Source organism: Meles meles, chromosome 9, assembly GCF_922984935.1.
Source record: "Meles meles chromosome 9, mMelMel3.1 paternal haplotype, whole genome shotgun sequence".
Taxonomy (NCBI): domain Eukaryota; kingdom Metazoa; phylum Chordata; class Mammalia; order Carnivora; family Mustelidae; genus Meles; species Meles meles.
Window position 1 is genome coordinate 57,005,879 of NC_060074.1, and position 16,478 is coordinate 57,022,356.

The 16,478-nt window shown below is 43.0% G+C and overlaps 2 protein-coding genes across 13 annotated transcripts in view; one reads left to right on the top strand and one right to left on the bottom strand.

Annotated features, from left to right (window-relative positions):
* Positions 1-8,429, top strand: part of TANC1 (tetratricopeptide repeat, ankyrin repeat and coiled-coil containing 1) — a 232,314-nt gene extending 223,885 nt beyond the window's left edge. For all 7 annotated transcript variants that reach the window (XM_046018133.1, XM_046018132.1, XM_046018134.1 and 4 more), the window contains 5 exons: positions 86-218; positions 1,615-1,706; positions 3,633-3,779; positions 4,574-4,674; positions 5,325-8,429. In XM_046018133.1, coding sequence (XP_045874089.1) covers positions 86-218; positions 1,615-1,706; positions 3,633-3,779; positions 4,574-4,674; positions 5,325-6,756 — 1,905 coding nt within the window. In that variant the 3' untranslated portion in view covers positions 6,757-8,429. The remainder of the gene's footprint in view (positions 1-85; positions 219-1,614; positions 1,707-3,632; positions 3,780-4,573; positions 4,675-5,324) is intronic.
* A 110-nt stretch (positions 8,430-8,539) lies between these two features.
* WDSUB1 (WD repeat, sterile alpha motif and U-box domain containing 1) overlaps positions 8,540-16,478 on the bottom strand; it is a 50,206-nt gene continuing 42,267 nt past the window's right edge. For all 6 annotated transcript variants that reach the window (XM_046018145.1, XM_046018144.1, XM_046018142.1 and 3 more), the window contains one exon: positions 8,540-10,705. In XM_046018145.1, coding sequence (XP_045874101.1) covers positions 10,548-10,705 — 158 coding nt within the window. In that variant the 3' untranslated portion in view covers positions 8,540-10,547. The remainder of the gene's footprint in view (positions 10,706-16,478) is intronic.

Genomic DNA, 16,478 nt, shown 5'->3' on the forward strand with positions numbered 1-16,478 from the left:
GGAGGCAGAGGTGGGTGGGTGCGGCCCTCTTGACACCAGCAAGTGGCACTGGCCACCGCTCAGGGCTCTGTCTTTCCCACCGCAGGTGCTGTATCTGGTTGAGAAGGGAGCCGTGATCGAGCACGTGGACCACAGCGGCATGCGCCCCCTGGACAGAGCCATTGGTTGTCGAAACACATCCGTAGTGGTTACACTGCTGAGAAAAGGAGCCAAATTAGGTCAGTAAACCCCTCGTTTCAGCAGCAGGAGAGGGAGGTGTGCTCCAGATCCTAGCGTATGTCAGGGACCATAAAGACTTAACCTGCTCCTAGATTAAGAAGTAAGATGTCAGGTGCTTAGAGACTTTCTTTTTTCTTCCTTTACTATAAGGCTCATTTAATCACAGTTATCCAAAATGCTTAAATAGCTCATAACATCATCACTGTAGTGTGGGCAGAGAGCAGCAGGCAGTGTTGAAGAGCGTCTAGAACTGAGGGTGCTGGGGATGCCCAGGGGCTGTGGTGGGGAGCGGTTCCGTTCGTCTCTGGGGGGGATGCCGGGTATCGTGATTAGGAAAGCTCACAGGTGCCTCTGCTGAGCTGCTGAGTTTGAGAATCGCCGTCTAGAGTCATCCTAGTCTGTCTGGTAGGGCAGGGGCAGCCCCAGCAGTTTCTGTGAAGGAAAAGTCACAGAATTTACTGGGAACAGGATGGAGGGGGTCACTTGAGGACACTAATGGAACAGAGGGGTCTCCGTAGGGAGAGCCCCCTCTGTGTGGTTGCCCGGAACGTGACCCACCACCCAGAATGTGTGGGTACGGGGCGACCGGAACAGGGCTCTTGTAGTTCAGTGTGCCAGACCTTTGCCCAGCGGCGGTCATGACGAGGGGACTCTGGTGAAGAGGAGAAGGTCAGCGGATATTACTAAGCGGTTCACTGTCTTGGGAATTATTCTGAGCTGTTTCTAGTTTCAGCTTCTTTCATCTCACCTGCCCTCTAAGTGATAACACCCTCATGTTACAGAGGAGGAAACCGAGGCACAGCGGGGGCAAATAGCTTCCCTGAGGTCGTTCCTGGCAGAGCCTGTGTTCGCAGCCGAGCACTGTGGCTCCTGACCCGGCTCCTCCGTAAGCCACATTGCCTGCCTGTGCTGAGGAGCGGGGCTGTGCGGGAGCGGGGCTGTCAGTCACAGAGGCGCGAGCCTGGCCAGAGCAGGCCTGCCGGGCCGCCGCAGTGCGCAAGCTGCTGAGAGCACACGCCCACACTCGCCAGCCAGTGTGAGCCCTGCAGGAAGCAGAGATTAATCAGAAGCCGAGTTTAATTGATCCTCCCCAAAATCCCCGCGGGAACAGGGTGGGGGAGATGGGCACAGCTGCTCTGATGTCCCCGTTTCCCGGCACTCCGTTTTCATCAGGGTAACAGCCTCCCTCCCGGTGCTTCCTTCAGCGTGAGGCAGATCCGAAGGGAGACCCACTCCCCGGGGCCAGCCCGTGTCCCCTTCATTTTACCGTTGCCTGGAGGCTGCGGACACACCATGCTGCTGTCCATGACCTTCACTGTGGCGCTGCCTCAGAAGCCATGACCTCCTTTCCTCCCAGAGCACTGACATGTGTCTAAATGTGTCTTTGTTTTGCAGGAAATGCTGCCTGGGCAATGGCTACTTCCAAGCCTGATATTTTGATTATACTTTTACAGAAGTTGATGGAGGAAGGAAACATGATGTACAAAGTAAGTGGTACTGGCCTTTTCTAGGATGTGATGGCCCGCGAGTGGTCTCTTAGCCTGCACACCACACCGGTTCAGAAGCCACAGCCTGGCTTCAGGAGCCACTTGCGAGGCCCCGGGGCCCAGGCTTTTGTGCCTTAACAGCAGGACCTTCCAGGAAGAAGGCCCCTCTCTGTGTGAGAACCGTTCCCTCGGAAGGAGTCCTGCGGCTGTGACTTAGGGCTTGAAGCCTTGGCGTGAAGGCACAGTGGCTCCCAGCACACTGCATGGGGACACATGTGAGAAAGGGACACTCAGGAGACATCTTCAGAAAGAAAGGATCATTAAATCTCCTAAGACTCTATTACTTTAGTTTTAATATCCATAAGCTTCTGCCATTTGAAATGGTTTCTGGAGATGTTTTCACTTAAGATAGTCAAGGAGCATATAATACTCTGTTACTCAGGAGACCGAGTAACAAGGAGACTTCATTTTTTCCCCCATTTTCCCTTGGAAATGGAAATATAAAGACTTACAATTTAAAAGTAAAAATTTCAAATAAAATTTAAAGTAAAATTTCCAAAGTAAGACATCAGCTTAGATGGGAGGCCAGTGGACTTTTCCTGTAAAGGGCCAGACAGGGCCACAGTAACTGTGTTAGGCTCTGCTGTGTGGTCTCTGTCACTGCTCTCCGGTTTCGCTGGTGTGGCAGGAAAGCAGCCACAGGTGACGCATGAGCGAATGGGCGCGGCCGTGGCCCAGTCGGACTGTGTTTGTAAATGTGGGTGGCAGGCCAGATTTGGCCCAGGAACTGTAGCTGGCCTGTCCTTGGCTTAGATAGATGCTGTAGGCCATTTACGTGGATGCTCTAGGCCATTTGCGTGGAGCACTGCTCTTTCCAGGTCTGTGATTAGACAAAATTAAATGTTTTGAAAACAAACCAAAAAATGGCATTATGAGCATTTTAATCCTTTTATCATGAGGCTGCTGCACGGGCTACGTTTAGTTTTTCCCTTTTCTTTTTTAATAATAACAAATAAGTAGGCTTCTAGCACAACCCAGCAGGGTTCCTGCCTTGGAATCCTTTTGAAATTGAGTTCAGAGTGTGTGTTGTTGTGGCTTTGAAGTGGTTTTAATATGAATTTTGGTAGGCAATTATGTTAGAACTATCAAGCCATTTTCAACAGACTTCATACCTGCTGCGCTGTGGAACTGACTGAGCAAATGGATTTCTTTAGCCTTGAAAATGACGTGCGGCGCTGTTCGATTTTTAAAGCCCGCAGTTTAGTTCCTCTTCAAAGAAAAATTATGATTCTGCAGCAAGCTCTGAGCTTTTCCACAAGACTGTACTTGCCTTGAGAACTGCATCATTTCTTCATCTGATTTCTATTACACTTAGCATTAAAACGTCTCTAGACGAGGATAATTTCTGAGATGGTTTTCAAAAATGTATAACAGAAGGGCACCTGGGTGTCTCAGTCCAGGAAGCCTCCGACTCCTGATTTTGGCTCAGGTCATGATCTTGGGGTCCATGAGATCCAGCCCGGCTGAGCTGGGCATGGAGCCTGCTTAAGATTTTCTTGCCCTCCCCCCCACCCCCATGTATGTGCATGTCCTCTCTCTCTCTCTCTCTAAAAATAATAATAAAAATATATATAACAGGATAACCTGATCTATTAAGATTGATAGTTCTCAATTTGGCAATGTACAGTCTGCTTCATAGAAAACCAGCTTGTGTTTTCCTGCACAAGGCCAGAAGCTGCCGGAGCCTGTGTGAACAGGAAGCCGGTTCATGCCCGCCGGGTCGCAGCACCCTCAGCGGGACCCTCCCATGTGTTCTGATGGTTTCTGTGATGGGGGGAGAACCTTGCCAGGGTCTGCAGGTTGTGGGAGCCTATTCGTCTTGGAGCATCTGAAAAAGGATCCATTTCTGTGCTTTTTGATTCTTAGAAAGGGAAGATGAAAGAGGCAGCCCAGAGGTACCAGTATGCCTTACGGAAGTTTCCCCGGGAAGGATTTGGAGAAGACATGAGGCCATTCAATGAATTAAGAGTTTCTCTCTATCTCAATTTGTCTCGCTGCCGGAGAAAAACAAATGTAAGCTGTGGGCCCTAAGTCTGTTCTTTTAGTACTAGAAGTGTTGGCTCATGGTGAGAGTGTGGCACAGGCCAAGGCATGGGTGTCCTGTGGGATTTGTTCGGGCCCTCCTCTCAAGGTGCGGAGAGAATGCACTGGAGGGCACTGTCCTCTGCCTCAGCAATGAGAGGCCACCAGACTGCCGCCCCGCCCGTTCCCGGCAGGGTGCAGCCAACGTGGTCACGGGCTGCGCTCTCCCCACGCAGAAGGGAAGGATCTGTCTAGTGGCTATTGTGTTTGCCCAGAGGCTATACCAGTAACTGGTTAACTTGTAATTAGTAGTAGTTACTTCATAGTTAATTTGTAACTAGTTAACTAGTGGACTTGTTTCAGTACTTCTTTCTCCTACATTTTTTTTTTAACTTCTTACCACCAAATCCGTTCACCTGCCCGTTTCTGTGCCCGCGTATCAGGTGCCTCGCTGTGCCAGTGGGGGCATCTCTGCCCCTCTCTGAGTCTGCCCCTGAGTGTGCAGCTCCCGTCCACTCTCGCCTGCCAGTGCACGGCTTCTACTGCTGTTCTCTCCACCTTGAATCATTAATTTTTGTTTCTCTACTGAATGCTTCTCTTAAGATATTAATAAGCTTTAATTATCTCCCTACTTTAAAACAAGAGAAATAAAACTTCCCTTGGCCTTTACCTTCCCAGCTATCCCAATTCTCTGTTAACCTGTAGAGCAAGACTCCTATTAAAAAGCTGCCCGTAATCCTGTCTCAGGGCTTCTTCTGACTCCTGTATTTGAATGTTGACACTAGGACTTTGGCATGGCAGAAGAATTTGCTTCCAAGGCTCTCGAATTGAAACCAAAGTCCTACGAAGCCTTTTATGCCAGGGCAAGAGCGAAGAGAAATAGCAGGTACTGTCCGGGGTGTGATCTGCGACTAGAGACGCCTTCTCGGGGCTTTCTGGTACCGACGCTGCTGGTTGACTTGGGAGTTGCTCATTCACAGGCATTACTCAAAGGCCTCTCATCCCTTTTGATATTAAATTGGTAGCTTCCAAGGGGCGCCACAGTGGGTATTAGCAATGGGTAGACGTGTGTTTTCTCCTGACATCCCAGTAACTGTTCCTCCCCTGCACCCCAGCTGACACTCACTGCAACACAGAATCTTTAGATTACTGTGTGTCACAGGGAACCTGCCGGCGAGAGACACGAGAGCAGGTAGGTGGGGGAAGGGAGGAGATGCCTGTAGGAGTTTTAGGTTAGAGATGGACGGCGTGAGAGGCGGTGGTGAAGAAAGATTCCGACCCCCACTGGTTTATGCCTGTTCCCGCTCCCAGCCCAGTGGTGTTCACAGAGACAGCGGGCCCCTGGCAAGGCGCAGGTGTGGGTCAGAATTCACTCCCACGTAGCTGAGTAGCTCTAAGCTAGTGCAGAACGGCTCCTGTCCACCATGGTCGGTGTTCCAGACTCTCGTTCTTGTTAGCAGAGCTCTGTTATGAACAGCGACCTTCAGAGCATGTTCCTGCACGGCTTGTAACTCTGTCTTCTGTTTTGCCATAAAGGCAGTTTGCGGCGGCCCTGGCTGACCTACGGGAAGCTGTGAAACTGTGTCCCACCAATCAGGAAATCAAGAGGCTCCTGGCCCGTGTGGAGGAGGAATGCAAGCAAGTCCAGAGGAGCCAACAGCAGAAACAGCAGTGCCCACCACCAGCGCCACCCAACGACTCCGATAACGAAGAGGACACCCCGACCCCTGGCTTGAACGACCACTTCCATCTCGAGGAGGCCGGAGAAGAAGAAACTTCCTCCCAGGAAGAGTGCGTTTCCCCGACCCCCAGGCCTCAGCCATCATCGTGTGTCCCCTCCCCGTACATCCGAAACCTTCAGGAAGGCTTGCAGTCCAGAGTCAGGCCGGTGTCCCCGCAGAACAGGTCGGGAGTCGGGAAGGCGCCGAGGGAGGCCGTGGCTCCGCCGGGGCTGGTGGTGCAGCCCACTCGGCAGGCGCAGATAGTGAAGACCAGCCAGCGTCTGGGGCCCGGGCAGGCGGGCATGCGAAGCGGCAGCACCAAAATGCAGGTCTCCGCTCAGACTCCTTCCCTGAGCCCTCTGCCAGGTGGGATGGTGGCCGCTCCTGCCGGTGGCAGAAATCAGCGTCTGGAGGGCACAGGTACTTTGACCGTGGGAGCCGGTTCCGGCCATTTCGGAGAGCGGCTGGGCCCCAGCCACGGTGTCCAGCTGCCTCTCGGCGAGGGGGGTGCCGCCTATCCTTTACCCAGCAAGATAAAGACTGCGGAGAGGCTTCAGTCTCATGCCCCCATTGCTGTGGATGTGGCTCCTTTAAACCAGGGCGGGCTGGTGAGCCGCAGCGACGTGCGGCATCCCGCTTCCCTCAGCTCGGGCTCTTCTGGCTCTCCGTCCGGCAGCATAAAGATGTCAAGCTCAACCAGCAGTCTGACGTCAAGCAGCAGTTTTTCAGACGGCTTCAAGGGCCAAGGACCGGACGTTCGCATTAAAGATAAGGCTGCTAACCCGGTGCAGAGCGGGACAGCGGAGCACAGGCCGCGCAACACTCCGTTCATGGGCATCATGGATAAGACTGCAAGGTTCCAGCAGCAGAGCAACCCTCCCAGCCGCACCTGGCACTGTCAGCTGCCGGAGGGGCTCCTGACGAACGCCACCTCTGCAGCCGGCCTGCAGTCCTTGAACTCGGAGAAGCCCTCTCTCAAACAAGTGGGAGGATACGCTAGCCAAGCCAAAACCTGTTCTGTTTCTACCCTGGGTGGCAGTGTCCACAATGGGGCCCAGGGGAAGGAGCTAGAAGAGAAGAAATGCCAAACGGCAGTCCACTGTCAAGATAACAGGATCGCTAAGACTGTTTCTCATCTGTATCCGGAGAGTAGCTCTAAACAGCAGCCTCACGTCAGTAACGAAGCCCACAGGAGTCACCTCCCTTCAGCCAAACCAAAGCGATCGTTCATAGAGTCAAATGTGTGAGCCTTAAGAGAGAACCACATGTGGGATTGGGAAAACAGTGTGCCAGCTCCTGGTGGTAATTAAAAGGTTTTTCATGAGAAAAATTACCTGTCAGCTATGGTTTTTTTTTTTCTTTTTTCCTTGGGGGCAGATCAGGTGCCACTGATACATTCAAAATGTGGGATAAAATTTCTTTGATAAATAGCTAGGAGTCACCATAAATAAAAATGTTAACCAGAATTAAAAACTATAACTAGTTATGCATATTCAGTTAAACATTTAAGAACGCCAAGAAGACATTAACTTACGCTTCTCTCTATGAAATGATTTGGTTTCTATCACGTTTCTCTTAGCCTTTGCTATGTGGGAAAATTGTAATATTTCTTAGAGAATGTCAATGACTAGTGATAGGTCTAACTCATGGCACAATGTCCAGGTGATGTATTCTGGAAAAGATGGAATTTTCAAGTTTCAGTTCCATTGAGTCAAATCCCAATTTTTTATATATAAATATATAAAAATTTCTAGCTGGACATAAATGTGACTATAAATGTTATACAGCTGGGTTTTTTTCTCTGTTTTTCTAAGCAAAATATGAGAACATCCGAGTATTGTTCCCTGAGTAATAGTTCCCTTAAGAGGATTAAACATTTAGTTCCATGGTTCTCATTGAAAATATTTTTATAGCACCTTTTTTGGAACTATATTCCCACTTCAAGGTGTTTTTAACATTTGGAAATAGCGTAAGCCATTTAGAATCATGATTGGTGGTTTTAGGCTAACGTTGGATTTAGGCTAAAATACCAAGGAGACAGCACTGTTTATAACATAAATTCGCTCTCAGCTGGTTCCCAGACTGCTTTTGACAATGATAGCACTCCTGGAACAGGTGTTCCCACGTCCTTTAAGGACAGTGTTGAATTTGGATACTTAAGATATGGTTGGTCATTGCTTTTGTTTCATTACACAATCATGACTTTATAGTCACATGTTGTACATATTAGATAGGCAAGTTGTATTCAGACTTGTAAATATAACTATTTCAAGTAGTTAATCATGAAAAAGCTCATATATTTGCATGTTCTTGGTAAGCTTCCTTCATGCTGGTTATTGCACTGAACAATGTTTATTATGGCATGTTAACAGTATACCAGTAACAGCACTTTATCTCATTGATATGAACACCTCTGAGGTGCTACTAAGTCCGAACTGATGTATTATTCCTTTGTAAAGATAAGGTACAGGAATGAACCTTGGTTTAAAGGTATTTTTATACAAAAATGGTGTGCTATTGGAGGATGTGAAAATGCTAAATTGAAAGAGGTGGGAGTATGGTTGTTTTATATGTTGGGATGTGAAATTTATTTTCTAGAATTGGGGAGAAGGAAGTTCTATATTTACAGAATGTTTTAAAAATGAATAGCTGTCTTGAAGTTCTCGTGAGCATCATTATGGTTTTGTATGAATAGGAGGTCTTCTGTGTCATTCTTCAACATTTGTTCCTGAGTGTGTATGCGTACTTTGTACAGCTCTCTCGTTTTTATAGGCTTTCCGTGAGTTCTGCTATAATTACTATGGCTTATTTATTGTTCATTGTTTTCTTTAATATTTGTGAAAGTCTTACTCTTTCTTTGTAGTTTTGTTTCTGCACAACTACTGTACTTTTCCATATGGAATAAAGAATATTAATAGAATCTGTTTTGTAGTAAATGATACAGTGGGTAAGTAGAGACTGCTGTGAGAACAACAATCTACTTTGGTTTAATCCTGGGTGATCTTATTGCCTTGAAGGAAATAGTGAAAAGTCTATTTTTATAGTAATACTATCAGATGCATATTTAATTTTATTGAATAATAATTTCAGAAAAAGTGAAGCTTCAAGACATCCCAGAATGTTCATGGTTAACATCAGTCCTTTTGCCTCCAGTAGGAGGAAGAGCGTTCTGTACTTCATGTTCCAGAAATCTTGGTGTCTGTTTTTACTGGCAACAGGAGCCCTTTAATACTGTAACTCTCACTTTGGCAATACACCGAACACTGTGTTGATGATATAATCTTTCAGTTAAAAGGATGCATTTGTCTTTATACCCACACAGTTCTGTCTCCAAGCAGTGGGAATGAAAGTGAACAGCAAACTGGGTTGTATTGTGATAAAACCCTGATGTGGAGTCTTAAGCCAGAGTGTCCCCTACGACTCCTTCAGGTTCCTGTCTGGGTATGGCTATTGTTAGCAAGGCTGAAGAATAAATCCTGTCTGGCTATGGATTTATTTGCATTCATGAACAGAAGCACTTCACTTTAGTAAAATTATTGGCATCTTAGTTTTCAACCATTTTATTTAATAAGAAGCTATGATGGTGAAATGTAGAAGAGAAAATCGCCTTCTTTAACACATTTAAAAGATAACCAGTCTTTTATTTTTGTTTTCTATCAATGATGTCAATGATTTTTAGTAATTTTTATGTAAAAAACCAGTCCGCCTCCTTCAGAAACTAAGTTTGTCAATCAAAACAAAAGATATTTGGCCCAATGGTGGGCTGTCACTTAAAAAAAAAAATCTTTTGTTAAAATTATGTTAACATACTTCTTCTAAAGAATACAATAGAAAAACACCTAAAACCTGTTCCCAACTTTTTTTTTTTTTTTTTTTTTTTTCCGGTTCTCACTTGAATGCAAGAAGCATGGGTGGCATGAAAAAGAAAATCCTTTTGTGGAATCAGACTGAAAATCCCAGCTAGGACACAAAGGAAATAAAATTTAGTAATCCATTAGGAGGATGGAAGTTTTACAAAGCAGCAGTTACAAAGATAAGCTATTTGCAGATTTTTGTGGTAGCTAGGCTTTCCACAATTCTGTGAACACAGAGCATATTAGATGTACATTTGTAAAATATAGAAAAAGACTAACTATATACATAGTTACATCACTTTTCCTCTCTCATTTCTGAGTGTTTGAATTTTTGACCAGCTAAAAAGAGGGTTTTGGGGGGTAAGCACAGAGTCTTGGGCCCTGCCTGCTCTTATGGCTGGGTTCTAATGTGCCTTCCATTCTGGGACACAGTTTAGGACAGGTAGGGAAAGTCACTACCATCTCAACTTTGTGAACTTGATGTTTTCTGCTGAGGGAACTCTAATCAGGGTGTTGTGTTAAACACCAGTCTCTAATGTAAAAGTGTATCGTTACCCTAGTTTATAATGTTCCAATGTAACTTGAATTCTGAACTCTAAAAGGAGGCTGGTTTGCTACTGTATTGCAACAAGGCATGACATATTCATGATAATTTACTCCATCTAACTTCTACACAGGTTTGGACTGTGGGGGAAAATCATTACCACCTTGCAAATTTAGAATCCAATGGAACTGCTCATTAAACATTTCAAAATGTTTTTCTCAATTTAGTCATAAAACTGCAACTGTTTTTGCTACAAATTCTCTTTAAAAGGATTCCAAAGAGTTATCAGATTAATGGCTATTAACTAGGATTTCAATGTTGTGTTCTAGATTATTCTGATCTGTAGTTGTAATGAGAACATGACCTATATCTAGCAAGAATAAATTTGAGCACTGCAATTTTAAGTCAGAGTGAAACTTTATTTTCCTACAGGTTAAGATTTCTTTCACTAATACAAAAAGGCTTTTATAGTAAAAATAGAAGTCAGATATGTTACTTACTCCATACAATTTAAAGAAAAAGTTTTTATAGGTAACTAAATTCACTTTCTTCCTGTTTTGCTTTTAATAATATCTGATTAGTATTTACCTTTCAATCATTCAAACGAGATCACTGAAGAATATAAACAGTATAAATAATTTTATTTTTGATGTGTCTCTAGCCATCGGCTGATGGCCATTTTCAAAGTCCTGTTTGGTGTCAGTACCACTGAAGGAAGAACAAGATTCGTCATGGGACTTGTACGTTTCTTTTTGCTGATCCAATTTTCCATTGCTTCCTTTTCATATGAATAGCCATCTAAGAAAAAAAAAACCCACACACAAATTATTTGCAGTGTAGGAAAGGGAGGTTCGGATTAGCAAAAAAGAACTGAATATACCAACTTCAACTGCCAAGGCCGCTGTTGTGATTTAAGCGGTAATCTTGAATCACCACTCCTAAAATACTTCTGCCACCACACCTTAAATTCTGCCCTAGAAGGTGCATCGAGATTGCACAAATTACCTGCAACAGTGTCAGTATTTTACAGATAATTTGGAAAAACTACAGCAAAGTTCTGTGTCCGAAATTAATTTAGGTGTAGCAGAAAAGAAGAAAGGAAAAGAGCCAGGTAGAGGGGAGCGGTTGTGAAGACGAACTGCCTTATTAGAGCTGTCAGCTGTGTGTGAAAAGTAAGATCGCTAACGAGAAGAGCCTTAGGAATACCTCAGCCAAACTTTCTGACATACTGAAAACTAGGGAAATGGATACCAAGAGATTATAGAACTTATCCCCCTAAGGACTTGATAATAAAGGGATTTATGATTTTTTAAAAATGCCAAGGGCTGAGGTTTGTTATACACGTTTGTGCAAAAATCTTTGCCTCTGCACATGTAAAGACGAGTTTTTGCTTTACTTTATTTTTTTGCTCTTTCTCTTTAAACTGAAAAATCTTAGTTCCTGGTCACATTTGCACATTTATTTGCTTTAATTTACAAGCATACAACAGTTTCAAACTAACAGTGTCAATATATGACTAATATAAACTGCGAAAGAAACTTAAGATTTCTTTCTGGCTCTTTGTGTCAATGAGAATAGATCCACTAGGGTTTTCTAACTGAAATACTGTGTTTGATGAAAATCACTTGGAAAAAAAAATTCTTCCATGTGGTTATGTTACCAACTTGACATATAATGTGTTAATTTGCTTCCCTTTTTTATCCTCTCAATTTTTAGGTTGGTTGGTTTTGCATGATTTAATTCTGTAAAACATTAAGTGACTGCAAAGTAAAAACTGTAAAACAGGTACATTCAGAGGAGTCTGTTCTCATCCCAAACAGGTAACCATGTATATTTTTATCCTTTTGTTTCTTCTTGGAAATACAAGCATGTATGTGTAAACACAATGCATACACATTCTTACATGAGACCAAGCATATGGTACACTGTCTTGCACCTGCTTTAACTATACCCTTTGCCTTTTTATTCCCCCACGGTGGTCCACTGTACAGATGTACTGATGGACATCTCGGTTTCCCGTCTTTGCCTTTTACAAATGATGTTGCAATGGACAGTCTTATTTGGGGAAAGATTCCAGAAGCAGGATTGCTGCACTAAAGAGTAAATAATTTTGGAGTGCCTGGGTGGCTCAGTGGGTTAAAGCCTCTGCCTTCAGCTCAGGTCATGATCCCAGGGTCCTGGGATCGAGCCCCACATCAGGCTCTCTGCTCTGCGGGGAGCCTGCTTCCTCCTCTCTCTTTCTCTCTCTCTTCCTGGGCTCTCAGCTCTGCCTGCCTCTCTGCCTACTTGTGATCTCTGTCAAGTAAATAAATAAAATCTTTTTTAAAAAAGTATATAATTTTGCTAGATATGCCAATACTTCCATAGGAATTCTACCATTTTTATTCCTGCTACTTATATTGATAAGTGCTTTTTTCCCAAAGAGCTTCACCACGAGAATATGTTGTCAAACTGGATTTTTACCAGTCTCTCATGAACAATGCTACAGTATATCAGGTAGCTTTATTTTGAGGAAGATAGAACATTTCTTTTATGCGCTTAAGAGCCAATTGCTTTTCTTTTCCTGCGAAGTGTTAACTATTTTGGGGCCATTTTTTCTATTAGGCTTTACTTAGGTTTTTTTTTTTCCTTTTTAAACACTGAGATGTAATATACCGGTTTCAGATGCACAACATAATTCTTCGCTATACTGTGAAATCACAATAGCTCTCATAAACATGCATCACCACACATAATTACAAATTTTTCCTTTTTCTTGTGATGGGAGCCTTGTAAGATTTAAGAGGGAAAGGGGGAGAGGGAGGTACAGGCTTCCACGTATGCAATGAGTAAGTCATGGAGATGAAAGGCACAGCAGTGGGAATACAGTCCGTGGCTTGTAGTGGCATCGCACGGAGACGGAGGCTGGTGATGCTTGCGGTGAGTGGGGCATCGTGTATAGACTTGCTGAATCACTGTGTGTATGCCTCAAACTAATTGGGTCAACTAGATTTCAATTAAATCCCTTAGCAACTTTCTAATATATGTTATTGCTATAGTTACCATGCTGAACATTGTATCAATTGGACTAATTTTGTAACTGGAAGTTTTTATTGACTACCTGCACACTTTGACCATTCCCCCATCCCTGCCTCTGGCAACCACCCATCTGTTCTCTGTATCAATGAATTCTGTGTTTTGTCTTAGATTCCACATGTGAATGAGATCATAGGGTATTTCTCTCTTTCTGACTTATTTTACGTAGCACAGTGTCCTCAAGGTCTAGCCACGATGGCACAAATGTCAGGATTTCCTTTTTTAAGCTCAATTATATTCCATTGCGCATATATACATTCTCTTTCTGCACTCATCCACTCGCGGACAGGGTGGTTACTGTGTTTTGGCTATTGTAAATACTGGCAATGAATGTGGGGTTACAGATATCTTTCCAAGTTAGTGATTTTGCTTACTCTGAAAAAATACCCAGAAGTGGAATTGCTGGATCACAAGGTAGTTCTATTTTTAATTTGAGGAAACTCCATATTGTTTGCCATAGTGGTTGCACCATTTTACATTCCTCCCAAACAGCACATAAGGGTTCCCAACACTTATATATATATATATATATAAAATAACCATTTCTAACAGTTACAAGGTGACAGCTCATTGTGGTTTGGTAGTCCCCTGATGATTGTTGACCATCTGTATGTCATCTTTGGAAAAATGTACATTCACATCCTCTGCCCATCTTTTTTCTTTTTTTCTATTGAGTTGGAGTTCTTTATATAATTTGGACATTAACCCTTATCAGATATGTGATTTGCAAATACTCTCCCATTTCATAAGCTGCCTTTTCACTTTGCTGGTGGTTTCTTTTGCTGTGCATAAGCTCTCTAGTGTGATGTAGTCCCACTTATTTTTGCTTTTGCTTTTGGCGTTACATCAAATCATTGCCAAGACAGATATCAAGGGGCTTACCAACTATGTTTTCTCCTAGGAGTTTTTTTGTTTTGTTTTGCTTTTTATAATTTAAGGATTGCATTTATCTATTAGAGAGAGAGAGACAGAGCATGAGAAGGGGGAAGGTCAAAGAGAGAAGCAGACTCCCCGCTGAACAGGTAGTCAAAGGTGCGGCTTGATCCCAGGACCCTGAGATCATGACCTGAGCCAGAGGCAGATACTTAACCGACTGAGCCACCCAGGTGCCCCTCTCATAGGAGTTTTTTGGTTTTGTGTCCTACATGTCTCTAATCCATTCTGAGTTAATTTTTGCAGATGGTGTAAAATAGTGGCCCCATTTCATTGTTTTGCACATGGTTGCTGTTTTCCCAGCATCATTTACTGACGAGGACTTTCCCTATTGTATATTCCTGGTTCCTTTGTTATAGATCCATCATATATGTGTGGATGTATTTCCGGGCACTCTATTCTGTTTGTTTTTATGCCCATACCATACTCTTTTAATACTATAGCTCTGTAATATAGTTTGAAATCAGGAATTGTGAAGTCTCCAGCTTTTTTGGTTAAGATTGCTTTGGCTATTCAGATCTTCTGTGATTCCATACAAATCTGCTCTATTTTTTTGTGAAAAATGCCATTGGGATTTTGACAGGGATTTTACTGAATCTGTAGATTGCTTTGGGTAGAATGGATATTTGAACATTCTTTCAATCCATGTCTTTCCATTTCTTTGTATATTCTTCAGTTTCTTAATATATTCCAGTTTTCAGTGTACAGGTTTGTTTTTTTTTTAACCTCCTTGATTAAGTTTATTCTTAGGTATTTTATTCTTTGTGATGCATTTGTAAATGGGAGTATTAATTTCTCTGAGAGCTTGTTACTAGTATACAGAACTACAACAAATTCCTGTGTATTAACTTTATATCTTGCAACTTTGCTGAATTTGTTGATTATTTCTAACAGGTTTTTTGTGGAGTCTACAGTTTTCCATATATAAAAATATGTCATCTACAAATATAGTTTTACCACTTCCTTTCCAAGTTGGGTGCATTTTATTTTATTTTGCCTAACTTCTCAGGCTAGAATTTCCAATACTATGTTAAGCAAAAGTGAGGAAAGTAGGCCCTCTTGCTTGTTCCTGATCTTACTGGAAAAGACGTCAGCTTCTCACTGCTGACATTGATGTTAGCTACGAGCTTGTCATATATGGCCTTTATTATGTTGAGGTACATTACCTCTATACCCATTTTGTGAGCGCTTTTATCATAAATAGATGTTGAATTTTGTCAGTGGTTTTTTTGTGCATCAATTGAGATAGGATTTTTATCCTTCCTTTTGTTAATGTGGTGTATCATATTGATTTACAGAGGTTGAACCTGTGTGTAATCCTTTTAATGTATTGATTTCGGTTTGCTAAAGCTGAGGAATTTTACATCTGTGTTCATTAGGGATACCGGTCCATAATTTTCTTATAGTGCTCTTATATGGTTTTACTACCAGGGTAATGCTGATTTCGTAAAATGAGTTTGGAAGTACTCCCTCTTCTAGTTTTCGTACGTTTGAGGATTGGTATTCCTTGAATATTTTTAATATCTTTGGAATATAAATACTTCATTAGTTTTTCACACCTTTCCCTTGGATTTTGAGTCCAGGTTAGGAAGTATCCCCATTTCCATATTATCAAGGAATTTATCTACATTTTCTTCTGGGAATTTTTTTTTAATGTTTATATCTCTAATCCATTTGAAAGTTAGATGTGCAGTATAAGAGATGAAGCCAGTGTTACCCTTTCCCATATGGCTATTTAGTTGTGAGAATACCGCTTTTTAAATATTTATTGTTACCACTGACTTAACATATGCCATTTTTACCATTCACTAAATTTCCAAATGCACTTGGATCAATTTCTGGGTTAAAATAATTTTTTTTCCATTGTTCTGTCTATTCATGTGTCATTCTGTGTTATTTATAAAGGCTTAAAACATGTTCTATCATCTGATAAGGTTTGTGACACTCCTCTTTTTAAAATATTTATTTATTTGACAGAGACACAGCAAGAGAGGGAACACAAGCAGGGGGAGTAGGAGAGGGAGAAGCAGGCTTCCTGGTGATCACGGAGCCCAATGTGGGGCTTGATCCCAGGACTGTGGCATCATGATCTGAGCCAAAGGCAGACGCTTAACACCTGAACCACCCAGGCACCCCTATTTTTTTTTCTTTTTTCTTTTTTTTTTTTTTAAAGATTTTATTTATTTATTTGGCAGAGAGAGATCACAAGTTGGCAGAGAGGCAGGCAGAGAGAGCGAGAGAGAGAGAGGGAAGCAGGCTTCCTGCTGAGCAGAGAGCCCGATGTGGGACTCGATCCCAGGACCCTGAGATCATGACCTGAGCCGAAGGCAGTGGCTTAACCCACTGAGCCACCCAGGCACCCCTATTTTCTAAGGTTATTTGTTGTGTGGCCTTTCCAGTGGAAGCTAATCATCATCTTCTAGATCACTAGGAAAGAGTGACATCTTGTTGACATTGTATCTTCCTGTCATCATGGTATGTTCTCCATTTGTTCTAAATTTACTTTGCAGGGATGTTATATAGTTTTCTTCATAACTACTTCATACATTAAGTCCTCTGTTGT